This window comes from Hyaena hyaena, unplaced genomic scaffold (genome assembly GCF_003009895.1).
Source record: "Hyaena hyaena isolate Hyena2069 unplaced genomic scaffold, ASM300989v1 scaffold_469, whole genome shotgun sequence".
In the NCBI taxonomy this organism is placed as follows: Eukaryota; Metazoa; Chordata; class Mammalia; order Carnivora; family Hyaenidae; genus Hyaena; species Hyaena hyaena.
Window position 1 is genome coordinate 592,673 of NW_024081103.1, and position 15,976 is coordinate 608,648.

Consider the following 15,976-nt stretch of genomic DNA (forward strand, 5'->3'; position numbering starts at 1 on the left):
CCAAAGCGTCTGGTACTTTACATGGTTCAGTATGGAAAGTTGATTCAAAAGCGGAAGTAAATTAAGCCATATTAATTTTTAATCTTTAATTAAAATTTTTTTTAAATTTTTATTAAAATGTTTATTAAAATTGCCTGTCCATTTTTTGTCTCTTACTTATAACGCATTAGGATTGGAATACTCTCAATTTAACAGCCAAAATGGTAATTCACTGGAGAACAAATCTGGAGGCTTCATTATTGAGATGCTGACCTAACTATTATATTGCCACTATTTTAGGGAGCTCCGTGGATATGCTGTACACTTTTGCAAATTGCTCAGGACTGGACTTGATCTTTGGTCTAAATGCCTTACTACGAACAGCAGATTTGCAGTGGAACAGTTCCAATGCTCAGTTGCTCCTGGATTATTGCTCTTCTAAGAATTATAACATTTCTTGGGAACTAGGCAATGGTAAGTGCCCTGAGGAACATTTCCTTTTTTTTTTTTTTCTTTTAATTTACATCCAAGTTAGTTAGCATAAAGTGCAACAATGATTTCAGGAGTAGATTCCTTAAGCCCTGTTACCCATTTAGCCCATCCCCCCCCTCACAACCCCTCCAGCAACCCTCTGTGTGTTCTCCATATTTAAGGGTCTCTTATGTTTTTGTCGCCTCCCTGTTTTTATATTATTTTTGCTTCCCTTCCCTTATGTTCATTTGTTTTGTATCTTAAAGTCCTCATATGAGTGAAGTCATATGATATTTGTCTTTTTCTGACTAATTTCACTTAGCATGATACCCTCTAGTTCGATCTGCATAGCGGCAAATGGCAAGATTTCATTCTTTCTGATTGCTGAGTAATACTCCATTGTATATATATACACCATATCTTCTTTATCCATTCATCTGTCGATAGACATTTGGGCTCTTTCCATGCTTTGGCTACTGTCGATAGTGCTGCTATAAACATTGGGGTGAATCTGCTCCTTCAAAACAGCATACCTGTGTTCCTTTTATAAACACCTAGCAGTAAAATTGCTTGCTCGTAGGTTAGTTCTATTTTTAATTTTTTGAGAAACCTCCATACTGTTTTCCAGAGTGGCTACACCAGTTTGCATTCCCAGGAACATTTCACTAATAAAGAGATTACTCTTTGGCATTAATTGTTCCTATTTATGACATTCTTTTATTGTTAGTAAATATTTTTCTGGCTCGGCACACTTGTACCAGTGCTCAACAGTGCAACTTTACTGCTTATGGCAGAAAACTCCTTTATATACCCCAGAACACTTGAGCTGAAACAACTAGTTGGACCCAGAAACTTCCATGGCTCCCAGGTTCACTTGACATTTTTAGGGTCACTTAACCCTATTATGGATGGCGGGCTGGACTCAGCAAAACTGTAAAGCAGGCATTTTGCTTTTACCTCCTTCCATTTCTTTCTCTATTTCTCTACTTCTCAGTTAATCTTAGCAACTCCATCCCAACCATCATGATATGCTCAAACTAGAAGTTCCTAGTATAGAATCCTGCCCAGGTCAAGCTCCTGATTATTTCCCTCTTCACTTTTTTGCAAAGAACTCGTAAATTCCAACTAAAGTACTAATGATTAGCCACATTCATTTAAACATATTAATGGCGCTTTTACCACACATGAGCCAATGGAACTAAAAAAAAATGGGAAATGAGATGTAGTGATATCATGGACACATACTCCATTCCAGGAACAGCTCTGAGCATTTAACAAGTATTATTTTATCTTTATAACCACCCTGGGGTGGATATAGGTATGACCTTCATTTTACACATGACAAAGCAGGCGCAAAAATTTAGTTAAATAGCTGTGTGATGCTGGACTACCAAGTGGAGGACTGGGGATTTGAACCCAGGCAGTCTGGCTCCAGAGCAAGGTCCCTGCTTTCTTGGGCGATCCATTCTAGAGGAAGGGAACCAGGTCAACAAGAAAGCAAGCAAAAAAATAAGATACATGTCTGTAGTGGTACGTATTATAGTAATGTCTAGATGCAGATTTGGAGATCAGGTCGCTGAGGGTTACTGGCAAATTGAAGCACAGGGCATAGAATATAGGGGCAGAGGTAACCATATCTTAGCTAGATGCTGAACAACTTTGAATAATGGCAGCAACATGGATAACAGGTTGTCTGAACTCATCCTTAAGCATCTCTATATATCCTTCCCTCCCTACTTTTCTACTGTACCTATTCCCAACTCCTTCTGCTCTTCAGAATAAGATAAAAGAGCTATACCATCACGCTTCCCTCTTCCTTGGGCTCCATTTTGCAAGGAAAGGTCTGTTTTCCAGAGAGAAGGAGAAGGGAGAGCCTGTGCCGGGTGTTTGGGGGAAGTAGATCAAACACTTCTGTGTTCTCCTCCCATGTCTTCAGCATGGCCATTTCCAAGCTCACCTGCACATATGATTTGTGAATAAACAGTCTAAATAAGGCCTTTAATGACATTGAGAAATTAGTTTTTAAATGTCTTCCCTTCCCAGACATGAACAGACACTTCTCCAAAGAGGACATCCAGATGGCCAACAGACACATGAAATGATGCTCAGCATCCCTCCTCATCAGGGAAATACAAATCAAAACCACACTGAGATACCACCTCACACCAGTCAGAGTGGCTAAAATGAGCAAATCAGAGAACTCTAGATGCTGGCGAGGATGTGGAGAAACGGGCACCCTCCTACACTGTTGGTGGGAATGTAAACTGGTACAGCCCCTCTGGAAAACAGTGTGGAGGTTCCTCAGGAAACTAACAATAGAACTCCCCTATGACCCAGCAATAGCACTGCTAGGAATTTACCCAAGGGATACAGAAATGCTGAGGCATAGGAGCACATGTACCCCAATGTTCATAGCAGCACTCTCCACAATAGCTAAAACATGGAAAGAGCCTAAGTGTCCATCAACAGATGAATGGATCAAGAAGATGTGGTTTATCTATACCATGGAATACTACATGGCAATGAGAAACAATGAAATCTGGCCATGTGTAGCAACATGGATGGACCTTGAGGGTGTTATGCTGAGCGAAATAAGTCAGGCAGAGAAGGACAAATATCATATGTTTGCACGTATAGGAGGATTAGGAGGAACTTGACGGAGGAACAAGGGGGAGAAGAAGGGCGGAAATGGTGGGGGAAAGGGAGAGAGGCAAACCATGAGAGACTCTTGAATGCTGACAAAAACTGAGAACTGATGGATGTGGGGGGGAGGGGGGGATGGGCATGGAGGAAGACACTTGTGGGCATGAGCACTGAGTGTTATGTGGAAACTAATTTGACAATAAACTATTTGTAAAAAAAAAAAACAAAAAACAAAAACAAAAACAAAATGTCTTCCCTTCCCTCCCAAACTTGTTTTTTTTTTAAGTTTTTTGCCATTTTATTTTTATTGTTTTAATATATTTCATTGTCAAACTGGTTTCTATACAACACCTAGTGCTCATCCCAATAAGTGCCCTCCATGCCCATCACCCACTTCCCCCTCTCCCCCACCCCCATCAACCCTCAGTTTGTTCTCAGTATTTGAGAGTCTCTTATGGTTTGCCTCCCTCCCTCTCTGTAACTTTTTTCCCCTTCCCCTCCCCATGGTCTTCTGTTAAGTTTCTCCAGATCCACATGTGAGTGAAAACATACGGTATCTGTCTTTCTCTGACTGATTTATTTCACTTAGCATAAGACCCTCCAGTTCCATCCATGTTGCTACAAATGGCCAGATTTCATTCTTTCTCATTGCCAAAGCTGTAATCATCAAGACAGTATGATATTGGCACAATAAAGACACATAGACCAATGGAACAGAAGAGCGAACCCAGAACTGGACCCACAAATGTATGGCCACTAATCTTTGACAAAGCAGGAAAGAGTATCCAATGGAAAAAAGTCCTTTTAACAAATGGTGCTGGGAGAACTGGACAGCAACATGCAGAAGAATGAAACTAGACCACTTTCTTACACGATACACAAAAATAAACTCAAAATGGATGAAGGACCTGAATGTGAAACAGGAAACCATCAAAACCCTAGAGGAGAAAGCAGGAAACTTTTTGTCTCTTTAAAGTAAATTAGTTTATTAAATACTGGATGTATACTATTTCCCAAATATCCATTAGTTTAATATCCCCATTATTAACTTCAAATTGTTTTGATGTCCTCTCACACTTCAGTGTGTTGTCATTTAAATTTTTGTTTTATTGAAGTATCTTCTTTATAAGGGGAGGTTTTACTATTCTTGCCTTTGGACTACATGTAAGTCTTTGTAATTGAGAAATGTTTTCCTCCTTTTATATGCTGCCATTGTGTTTGCTTTTAAATGCACAATTTCTATATATGTGATTATCTTGAGAATTGCTGTCTTTCAGAACCTAACAGTTTCCGGAAGAAGGCTGGTATTTTCATCGATGGATTGCAGTTAGGAGAAGATTTTGTCAAGTTGCATAAACTTCTAGGAAAATCCACTTTCAAAACTGCGAATCTCTATGGTCCTGATATTGGCCAGCCTCGAGGAAAGACTGTCAAGATGCTAACGAGGTAGGAACTAGAGGAAGCAGAACCACTTTTCTTAAAAATAATATTGCTCTCTGGTGGAGAATCCTCATGTTAGTAAACCATTTGCTACCTAAGCAAATGTTTTACCAAAAGAGGAAACACTGACTGGCTCAGAATACCAAGAATCTGGAAGCAAATGAAACCTGGAGTGTAATTTGTATAAGAATTAGGACGTTTGTTCTTGCCTGATCCTAAAGCAGTAACCAGCCCATTTCTAGGAAATAAAACTCCTGTGCATATATTGTGTGTATATGTATTGTGCATATGAGGATTAAGTGAAGATCATAATAATTTTTTTTTTCTAGTTTCCTGAAGGCTGGGGGAGAAGTGATTGATTCAGTTACATGGCACCAGTAAGTATGTCTCCTGCTCTTCGGACTAAGAAACTGCTAATTTTACTTATTTATTACTTAGTTTTCAAAAAATTATTTCCATTTAACCGCTAATACATAGTTCAAATAAGAAACAAATAATATCTCAAGCAGCACTGTACTAGACACTTAATATTAATAAAACAAAAATTTAAACTTTAATGTGGTAGTTTCTATAAGATCAAGGCATACTGTCATTTAAATCATGGAGCAGGTAAGTAGCTAAATCCAATATGCTTGCCAAAGAACGGGTAACCTTTAAGTACCTGCACTTGTGACTATGTCTTTGCTTTAAAAAAATTTTTTTTAATGTTTATTTTTGAGAGAGAGTCAGAGTGTGAACGGGAAGGGGTGGAGAGACAGGGAGACACAGAATCCGAAGCAGGCTCCAGGCTCTGAGCTGTCAGCACAGAGCCCAATGCAGGGCTTGCACTTATGAACTGTAAGATCATGACCAGAGTGGAAGCTGGACACTTAACCAACTAAGCCACCCAGGCTCCCCAGACTATGTCTTTTCAAAACAAAATAACTGATTCCTCTCCATGTTGGTCTCTTCTTACTAGAACTTCTTTTTTTATTATTAAATAGCAGAGGGGTAAGAAGAGGTAGGAAGTAGAGCAAGGTAGCCAACTAACTTAAAAGCAGAAAGTAAGGTTTGTTTGTTTGTTTCTGAATATTTTCCAAATAATTTAGCTACTACGTGAATGGACGAATTGCTACCAAAGAGGATTTTCTAAACCCTGATGTGTTAGACACTTTTACTTCATCTGTGCAAAAAATTTTCCAGGTAATAGTCTTTTTTTTTTTTTTTTGTAAATGTAGAGTGATCCCCTTTATCTGTAGGGTATATGGTCCAAGACCCTCAGGGGATGTCTGGAACCACAGATAATATCAAAACGTATATATACTTTTTCCTATATGTACATTCCTAGGATAAAGTTTAATTTATAAATTAGGCACAATAAGAGATTAACAACAGTAACTAATACTAAAAGATAACAATTCTAATAATATTCGGTAATAAAAGTTATGTGAATGTGTTCTCTCAAAATATCTTCTCATACTGCACTCACTCTTGTGGTGATGTGAGATGATAGAATGTCTACGTGATGAAGGCATTCCTACGTGCCTACAAAGGAAGCGAAGTGAATGACATGTGTATTGTGACATAGCATTAGGCTACTATTGACCTTCTGATGACAAGTCTGAAGGAGGATCATCTGCTTCCAGACCACAGTCGACCGTGGGTGACCGAAATTGCAAAACCATCAATAAGTAGGCACTTCTGTAAAACCAGTCTTTATTTTGTAGTCTAGCTAATTCTAAATTCCATGAGTATATAAGTTTACATGTTTTTCCAATTTTAGATAACAGGTACTTACTCACTGTCAGTCCCCCCTTAGCATCAGGTCTTATCCATGTATATTGATTAAAAATTAAAAATACTCCCAATAACCTTTTGGAATAGCCTCACAGCTCATCAGAATGGGATTATTTAAATTCCTTCCACAATTCAGCATTCTAGTAAAAGTAAATTGCCCAAGATCTCAGTGATCATGAACATGTTTTGTAACTATATTGGACAAATCAGTCTGGGAATACAAGATTTTAAATGTCCTTAATCTTCAACACCATAGTTGGTCAGCTTGTTTGCAAACATAATGCGGACTTTCCTGTTCCATAGGTTGTTGAGGAGACCAGACCTCACAAGAAGGTTTGGTTAGGAGAAACGAGCTCTGCGTACGGGGGTGGAGCGCCATTGCTGTCCAACACGTATGCGGCTGGCTTTATGTGAGTGAAGCAGCGCTGCCCCAGGGACTAGGTGCAGCCTCTCCTGGCCTTTGATTAAACAGATTCTGTTGAAACAGCTTGTCAGCCAAAAAGCTGATCAAAGGCAGTTTCTATGGCTGAGACCCAAAATTCATGCCACATTTTGTAAGAAAGTGTTTTACTCAAGTTTGTTGGACATCTTTAATGGGTGTTCCAAATTAATCATTGTATGAATGAATTGCTTTAGAAGTGTTGTTCCTTAATTATGGCCCATAAATAGTGCCAAGGGTTCCTTCCTCTGAAAGCGATCGTAAAAGAGTGCATCTAGAGGTTTGAGTCTGCGAAGGATCCTCGGTGTACGCATAGCTCTATTCATAGATTCCCAAGGAGTTTAGAATCTGAAGTGTGAGGTCTCACCAGAGAGACTACCAATAAGTTTAAAGACTTACTAAATCACCTCATAATCCAACCACCAGAAACTTGATTGCTTTTTTTAAAATTTAAATTCGAATTAGTTAACATTCCATGTAGTACTGGTTTCAGGAGTAGAATCCAGTGGTTCATCACTTACATGCAACACCTAGTGCTCATCCCAAGAAGTGCCCTCATTAATGCCCATCACCCATTTAATTCACCCCCCACCCACCTCCCCTCCAGCAACTCAGTTTGTTCTCTGTATTTGACTCTCTTCTTATGGTCTGTCTCCCTCTCTGTTTTTTTATCTTATTTCATTTTTTTCTTCCCTTCCCCTATGTTCTTCTGTTTTCTTTCTTAAATTCCACATATGAGTGAAGTCATATAATATTTATCTTTCTCTGACTTATTTCACTTAGCATAATACACTCTAGTTCCATCCACATTGTTGCAAATGGCAAGGTTTCATTCTTTTTGATCACTGAGTAATATTCCATTGTGTATATATACCACATCTTCTTTATCCATTCATCCATCAGTGGACATTTGGGATCTTCCCATACGTTGGCTATTATTGATAGCGCTGCTATAAACATTGGGATGCATGTGCTCCTTGGAATCAGTACTTTTGTATCCTTTTGGATAAGTATCTAGTACAAACTTGATTACTTTAAACAACTGGTTTACTTACATTCCGTAACCCCATTAACACTCTTAATCTATAGTTCTATATCCTCACACTGAGACTTATTCTCTTTTCTCTCCTATCCTCATTCTTATAAATCCAGAATAAAAAAACAAATCCTTTTTGCTCATGAGGGGCATGAGGAGGAGAGTAAAGAATAAAGGTGTTTGTTTTTGCCATGACCCAAAGACAGAGGGAGGGAGTGGAGGGAGATAGCCATAAAAGTCTAGGTATGATTTTACGTTATTTCACATTGTACTATTGCGGAGTACAAACAACCTTGTCTTCAGCTCTCACATGGGTGGAGGAGTGGGGAGGGCATCCAGCAAGATGGAGAATGATTGCCTATAGGGTGAGAATTTGTCTACTCTGCTTGTAGAAGTTTTCTTACCCTGAAAGAAACTCATATGGCATATTAACAGTATTCTGGGATGTATTATCATGCTCAAGTGTGGGAACATGTGAAGGAAAGGATAGTCTTCATTTCATTTGAATGGCTTATTGAAGTTTAACACTGCTTTTCTGGTTTCCTGTCAATTCTTCCCACATGGAGGAATAAATCAGAATAGTGCGTAATTAGAATTAAGTTTTTTTGTTTTCGAAACCCGAAGAAAGCTGGGCCTCCCTCCGTTCCAGGTGGCTGGATAAACTGGGCCTGTCCTCCAGAATGGGCATAGAAGTGGTGATGAGGCAAGTGCTCTTTGGAGCTGGAAACTACCACTTAGTGGATCAAAACTTCGAACCTTTACCTGTAAGTGATTGTTATTTTCCTGTTGCTGTGAGTGGAATAGAATATACTGAGCACCTCTGTATCAACCTTCTGTGAAAAGTCAATCTTCTCAATAAATTCAGTACTCTCAACAAGTAACCAAACCATGGAATGATGAGTTGGAAGAAACCTTATAGATTATCCTTTCTAATGTGCGCGTCTTGGGGTGTAGTATGGGGTTTTTTTTTTTTAATGTTTTTTATTTATTTTGAGAGAAAGAGAGAGAGAGAGAGAGAAAATTCCAAGCAGGCTCCACACTATCAGTGCAGAGCCTGATGTGGGCTCAAATCTGTGAACTGTGAGATCATGACCTGAGCAGAAATCAAGAGTCAGATGCTTAACCAACTGACCTACCCAGGCACCCTGAGATGTCTTTTTTAAAGGGGCAGTTTGAAACTTTGTGACTCCAATTTTACAAGATAACAAACTCAGATCAAAAATAATGTTTTGCAAAGTAAATCAAAGTTAAAACTACCTACAGTATCCAAAGCTTCAAAACTTATTTATGTCATGAAATTATAATCTATTTAACTTTGAGATAAATCAGTACTATGTACTTGTTAAAAAAAATCTCACCCTAAGAATTGGCCTTTTTGTTAATAATCTTCAAAATATTTATGAATACAGTCTAAGTTTCACCCTACCTCCTACTGCATCTGGTGCTAAATCAGGAGATGTAGACTTTTATCTAAAAAGCCACCTGGAAATATATGTCTAAAACTTGGAATAGTATAGATATAGCCCTGAGAAGTAGGACCTTGATTTTTGTAGTCTAAAATGGCATTTGAGGATATCTATTTTTAAGGAATAATTCCTAAGGGAATTATTTGAATACTGTAGGAAAGCTAAGAAATTTTGCAAAAAGCACATGACAAAATATAAGCAAGGTTTTGTGGTTTGTAGGTAGCTTTCCCAAGAAAGTTCTTTTAATCTATAGTAGTCCCGACTCAGAGAGCACATGGTTCATAACTTTTAAAAAATTTTTACAAAAATGACCTTGTAACAAGTGGAATATATCTTCCCTAAGTATATTATGAATCAACTATAGAGTTAAACCCAACATGATCATTTCATTAGACAAATATCCCAAATCTGCTGCTGGCCCTTTCTGAAATGGACTTTGAACAAGGAAGGTACATAAATAGTTTCTACAAAGTTGACTTTGCCTAGAAATTAGCCAGCTTATCCTGTCAGCGTAAATAGTACCAGCTATTTATTATGTTGTCTATATCTTTTCAGTGGCCAAACATACATCTTTGGTTCAAGATCCTTTGTGGTTTTTTGTTTGCTTGTTTTAAAATTAATTAATTAGTTAATTAATTAATATTTCATTTTTAGAGAGAGGGCGCAAGCAGGGGAGTGGGGCAGAGAGAGAGGGAGAGAGAGAATCCCGAGCAGGCTCCATGCTCAGCGCTGAGCCCAAAGATGGGTTTGGTCACACAACCCTGGGATCATGATCGGAGCCAAAATCAAGAGTCAGAGGCTCAACCAACTGAGCCACCCAGGCTCCCCTTTTCTCAAGGTTCATAGTCATCTAGAAAAACTTGCAAGAGTAAATGGCACCCATAACATCTGCAGGGTCCAAGGAAATCAGTCTTAAATCCAACATACCTGATTGTTTTCTTATTTGATTTATATAGCAATCCTGGAAGCTGGCAAGGCAGGTATCTTAGATCTATTTTCCAGACGTGGAAGTTCAAACTGAGACAAGGCTGTGTGACAAGCTGGATGTCACACAGTTGTCCTGTGTTGCTCTAGAATTCCATACAAATCCTGGCTCTGAGGCCTGAATGCTTTCTATCCTACGAGTCACCAAACCACGCTGAAGTTATGTCTCCTTTGTAAATGTTTAATTGATTCTGCTCTTGTCTCCAGTGAAAAATTTCAATGTAAGCAGAGAAACAAAAGCTGTTTGTCCTGTTGAGTCTACATTTCCTCAGCTCGAGAAGGAAGAGTTGGAATATATGTTGAGTAGGGTTCTTCAAAACAACAACAAATTTTAGGGGCATCTGAGTGGCTTGGTTGGCTAAGCCTTCAACTCTTAATTTCAGCTCAGCTCATGATCTCAAGGTTGTGAGATTGATCTATCAGCACAGAGCCCGCTTGGGATTGTCTCTCTTCCTCTCTCTGCCCCTCCCCTGTGTGCACACTCATGGACACTGTCTCTCTCAATATAAATAAATGAACTAAAAAAACCCCAAACTTTTTAGTATGGAAATTTTCAAAGTAGAGAGAAAAGCATTTAATCCTCAGTTTTGTTTAATCCATAATCCTACCCACTCCTCACCTCCCACTTACTAGATTACTTTCAAACAAATCTCAGATATATCACTATCCATCAATAGGTCAGTATGAATCTCCTTTAGACAAACATAAAGTATTATCATACTTTAAAATATTAACAATAATTCCTCAATATCATCTAATGTTTAGTCAGTGGGTGTTTCACATTATCCTTATTGTCTCAGATGTTTTTATTTTTTATTTTTCAAATGTATTTAATAGTTGGCCTATTCACATCAGGATACAAACAATATCCATATATTGAACTTGGTTGAAATATCTCTCAAGTCTGCTAATCTTAAAGTTTCCCCTCCTGCTCCTTTTTTGTGTTATGGAATTAATTATTGAAAGAGAGCAGGCAATTTGTTCTATTGTGTTTTCCACATTCTAGATTTCACTAAATTTCTTCCTGGACTGTCCTTTAGTATGTTCCTCCATTTCTTATAAACTGGCAGTTAGACCTAGAGGGTTGAGCTTATTCAGCTTTTTGGGTTTTGTTTTGTTTTGAAATAATTTTTAAAATGTTTTTTATTTGTTTATTTTTTTGAGAGGGAGAGGGAGAGAGAGGATCCCAAGCAGGCTCCATGATGTCAGCGCAGAGCCCGACGCAAGGATCAAATTCACGAACCATGAGATCATGACCTGAGCCAAGATCAAGAGTCAGATGCTTAACCAACTGACTGGGCCACGCAGGTGCCCCTGCAATAATTCTTCAAAGGAGATGTAGCATTCTTCCATCAAGAGGCACTTGATCTCTAGTTGTTTCTCTCTTTCTCTCTCTCTTTTTTTTTTTTTTTTTTTTTACCTTGATAGCTAGTGATGATTGTTGCCTAACCCATTCAGGAAGGGGGATCATTAGGTTATTTTAGAGGCTCTTAGCTGACTCAGTCCATGGAGCATGTGACTCTCAATCTCAGGGTTATGGGTTTGAACCCCATGTTGAGTATAGAGATTACTTAAAAATTTTTAAAAAAATCTTAAAGAAATAAAGCATTTTATTTTTTAATTTATTTTTATTTATTTATTTAAAAATTTTAATGTTTATTTATTACTGAGAGACAGAGAGAGACAGAGCATGAGCATGGGAGGGGCAGAGAGTGGCGGAGACACAGAATCCAAAGCAGGCTCCAGGCTCTGAGCCTGATAGGGGGCTGGAACTCACAAACCATGAGACCTGAGCTGAAGTTGGATGCTTAACTGACTGAGCCACCCAGGCGCCTCAGAAATAAACTATTTTAATCTCTTAAACAGATAGAAATTTTATTGTAAAAACCTGCCTTTGTGTGTATGTGCATGTGTGTACATGTGCGTACCTAAAAGTTCTGCTTTGAGCTTTGTTTTGAATTCTTGGTGATAGACAGTAAAGAACATTTAAATTCTCTCAGCAATGAATTGCATTCTTGAAGATGTATCTCCTAGAGTTCATGGCTTTTGGAATTCTGGATATACAGTCCTCCAATGATAAAAAGCAGCAAACAAGAAATTGCCCTCAGGTTCATGGTGGGAACATGGATCAAAAGATGTATTCCATTTAATAGTCACAGTCTTCGTACAGTTAACTATTTGCTCACACTGTTTTTGTTAAATAAAGAAATAAGTAAAGATCTACTTTTGTCCCTCCTCTCCCCACCTGCCCAACTAGGATTATTGGCTATCTCTTCTGTTCAAGAAATTGGTAGGCACCCATGTATTAATGGTGAGAGTGAAAGGTCCAGACAGCAGCAAACTTCGAGTATACCTTCACTGTACCAACATCAATCAGTAAGTATGTAACACACCCTTTTCCAGTCAACTTTTAATCATTAATATGTCCTTCCATTAATATGTCCATCCATTAATAGGATGATATTAAAATAATAACTGTAGCCCAAAATAAGCCATTCATCATTTCTGGTGAGTGGGAACTCTTTAAATAGTGAGGACCCACTGAGAAGTAGGCGAATGGTCTGGATGGAAATTCTGAAAAGTGTCAATAGATTTAATTTTCTTGTTTGTTTGTTTTTTTTAAATAAGGCTAGAAAAAGCTGCTGTTTACATGGTTTATAATTTGAATTCATAAAAACTCACAAAATTCACTTTATTATTTATCCTTCCTGTGTTTAAACATGGGTGGGCTGACCAGCTTCCTAGCAACTGAGCCTGGCTAAGCAGCAAAGATCTCGGAATGCTGTTCCCCAGAAAATGGTAGTGTGAAGAGCAATAGTTTAAATCATCTTTTCAAATAGGACCACATCAGTGGTCCAATGTAATCATGAAAGAAGGATAAAAAGAAGGCCCATCATCATTATAGATACTAATACTTAGTACCCATGATTATGTTTGTAACTGAGTTTTTAATTGCTTAAGTTAGATAAATATTGTTATTGAGTTAATCTATTTGCTTTTAGCCCAAGGTATAAAGAAGGAGATTTAACCCTGTATGCCTTAAACCTCCATAATGTCACCAAACGCTTGCAGTTGCCATATCATTTATTTGACAAAGAAGTGGACAAATACCTCGTAAAACCTTTAGGGCCTGATGGATTACTTTCTAAGTGAGTAATTTTCCTTTTTTCATTTCAAACTTTCACCAAATTGATTGGTATTTATCAGAATAGAGAGTGTTGATAGGGAGCAAAAAAAAAAAGTCAACGATTTCAAGTTCTAACAATTCTTAATATTCAGGAAGTTTATAAATGAATACTTATCCATACAGATATAACTCACTACTCAGAGTCCAAACGCAGAAGGATATGAATACAACTTACCAGTTAACTTAGGGAATAGTTTGCATTTCAAAACAACTTGATATGTCAAGATCCCCTCAAGACATTTAGATTATTTGCTCAAATAAGAGTTATGATTCTTGGTAACAGAGTCAGTAAAGCAAAACATACCTATGTATAATTGCTACTAAGGACATGGGGGTTGGTGTCAATACACCATGTGAGCTGAGTGTGATTCCCTCAAAGTGTTAAAGTAGTTTGGTTTGTTTGTTTGTTTGTTTGTTTTGGCTAAAGCAAGAAAATAAAATGTCTAGAAGTGTAGCTTTTAGGTAGATTATTTGAAGTCAGTCATAATACATTTTGGTTCTTGGATATGTCTTATAAGAGACCATATTCAACAGAACATTCCAAAGGGCCATGACCCTTGAAAAGTCAGGCACAAAAACATTGTAAGATTCTGTCCAACGTGTGTTGGAAGGAGCTCTCTTCATCATGACTGTTCTCACACTGGAGCATAAAAAATTAAGAGTTTACAAAATTCTCACCATCTCCTCCCATCTTTGCAAATGGGTGATGTTTTCAGTGATAATTAGAACCTCAGAACCTGACAAAGGACAGTAAGCATGCTTTCTCCAAAGACCTATCTATCTTCCTTAGACAAACATCATTAGCATTGGGTCCATTCTTTATTTTCCCCCTTTGTTTTATTTTACTACAACTGTAATCACATAATTCTAATGGGAAAAGAAAAAGGGAGGGGCACCCACAAGTTTTCCAAAATGGCTTTCCTTACATAGCCTTCATAGACATTTTTAATGGGCTATATGTTTTATAAAATATCGTGGAGTACTCACCCATTTTCCTGCTGTTTAAATCTTTTTTGTAATATAAATAATACATATTTGGTAACAGATACTTTTTTTTCTATTTCAGTTCTGGCTTTTTGAAATGAGTATTTTTAGGGGCACCTGGGTGGCTCAGTCGGTTAAGCTTCAGACTTTGGCTCAGGTCATGATCTTGGGACTTGTGAGTTTGAGCCCCATGTTGGGCTCTGTGCTGACAGCTAAAAGCCTGGAGCCTGCTTTGATTCTGTCCCCCTCTCTCTCTCTGTGACTTCCCTGTGTGTGCCCTGTCTCTCTCTCAAAAATGAATAAACATGAAAAAATTTAAAAAACAAAAACAAAAAATAAATGGGTATGGGTATTTTTAGCATATTTGGGTCTGATGCTGACAAGGGAAAAGCTTTTCTGAAGTACCTGAATAATAGTTGCAGAGTTGGAAGTATGTTAAGAGATATTTTGGTCCAACCTCAGATGGGTAGTTTAGGCCATTCATCTGCTGGATGGCTCTCCTGTTGAATCTTGAAGCCTCTCCAGGCAGCTGTCCTCTCAAGGGTAATGTGAGCCTCTCTCTGCCTTTCATCTGCTGTTTTGAGTTCTGTCCTGGGGATCCGAGGTCGGAAACTGCACCTCATGCCTGTGGACAAGTGGGTCCAGAGAGCAATTTTTCCTCTTTTTTCTGGTAGGGGAGGTTGTCATGCGCTCCGTATTAATTCTTATTTTTACTAAGTTGTGAACATTTGAAAACTGACCACTATGAAAATATCTGGATTTCTAGCTTTTCTTTAAACACAGATACTCTAGCAACTCTGGGCTTATTTTCCCAAGTAGATGGAGTTGAACTGGGGCTGTTTACTTGAGGCAGGTTCTCCTCAGTCCCTCCATGATCCTGTTCTCTCTAGGACTCTGCCCTACTACACTTGAACGTATAAATTCCTTGGCTCTTGTGGGTACTTGAGTTTGGTACCCTTAATCTGGAACAATGCCAGATACCTCTTTTTCTCCAGAATAACTCCAATATCTGAAGGACAATTGGATTGTCCTCTCTCCAGGCTAAATATGCCCAATTTCTTCAATGATTCTTCTCTTTGCTCTATTTATCAGACCCCATTGCATTCTTTTTTTTTTTTTATATTTTTATTTATTTCTAGAAGAGAGAGAGAGAGAGAGAGACAGTGTGAGCAGGGGAGGGCGAGAGAGAGAGGGAGTCACAGACTGAAACAGGCTCCAGGCTCCCAGCCAGCAGTCAGCACAGAGCCCAACGCGGGGCTCGAACCCACGAACCACAAGATCATGACCTAAGCGAAAGTCAGCCGCTCAACCGACCAAGCCACCCAGGCGCCCCAGACCCCATTGCATTCTGCACACATTTCATTCTTATTATTAATGGAAAATTCATGAAATTATGGATGTTTTATTGCCCTAAATTCTTTTTCATGAGTGTATATTACTTTTACTTTTCTCTCTTTAAAATGTTGCAAAAAATAAAATAAACTGTTGCAAAAGTATCCCAGGTTGGTTTGATGAGTGTACAGTCTGCAGCTTGTTCATTATAATGACCTCAGAGGGTTAAACAATGATCA

At 38.3% G+C, this 15,976-nt stretch overlaps 1 protein-coding gene across 1 annotated transcript in view; it reads left to right on the forward strand.

The window, feature by feature from the left end:
* The window catches only part of HPSE (heparanase), a 41,465-nt gene that overhangs the window by 20,653 nt on the left and 4,836 nt on the right, over window positions 1-15,976 (forward strand). The window contains exons 4-11 of the mRNA XM_039253946.1: window positions 280-453; window positions 4,371-4,539; window positions 4,863-4,910; window positions 5,622-5,715; window positions 6,613-6,719; window positions 8,434-8,548; window positions 12,492-12,610; window positions 13,237-13,383. Coding sequence (XP_039109877.1) covers window positions 280-453; window positions 4,371-4,539; window positions 4,863-4,910; window positions 5,622-5,715; window positions 6,613-6,719; window positions 8,434-8,548; window positions 12,492-12,610; window positions 13,237-13,383 — 973 coding nt within the window. The remainder of the gene's footprint in view (window positions 1-279; window positions 454-4,370; window positions 4,540-4,862; window positions 4,911-5,621; window positions 5,716-6,612; window positions 6,720-8,433; window positions 8,549-12,491; window positions 12,611-13,236; window positions 13,384-15,976) is intronic.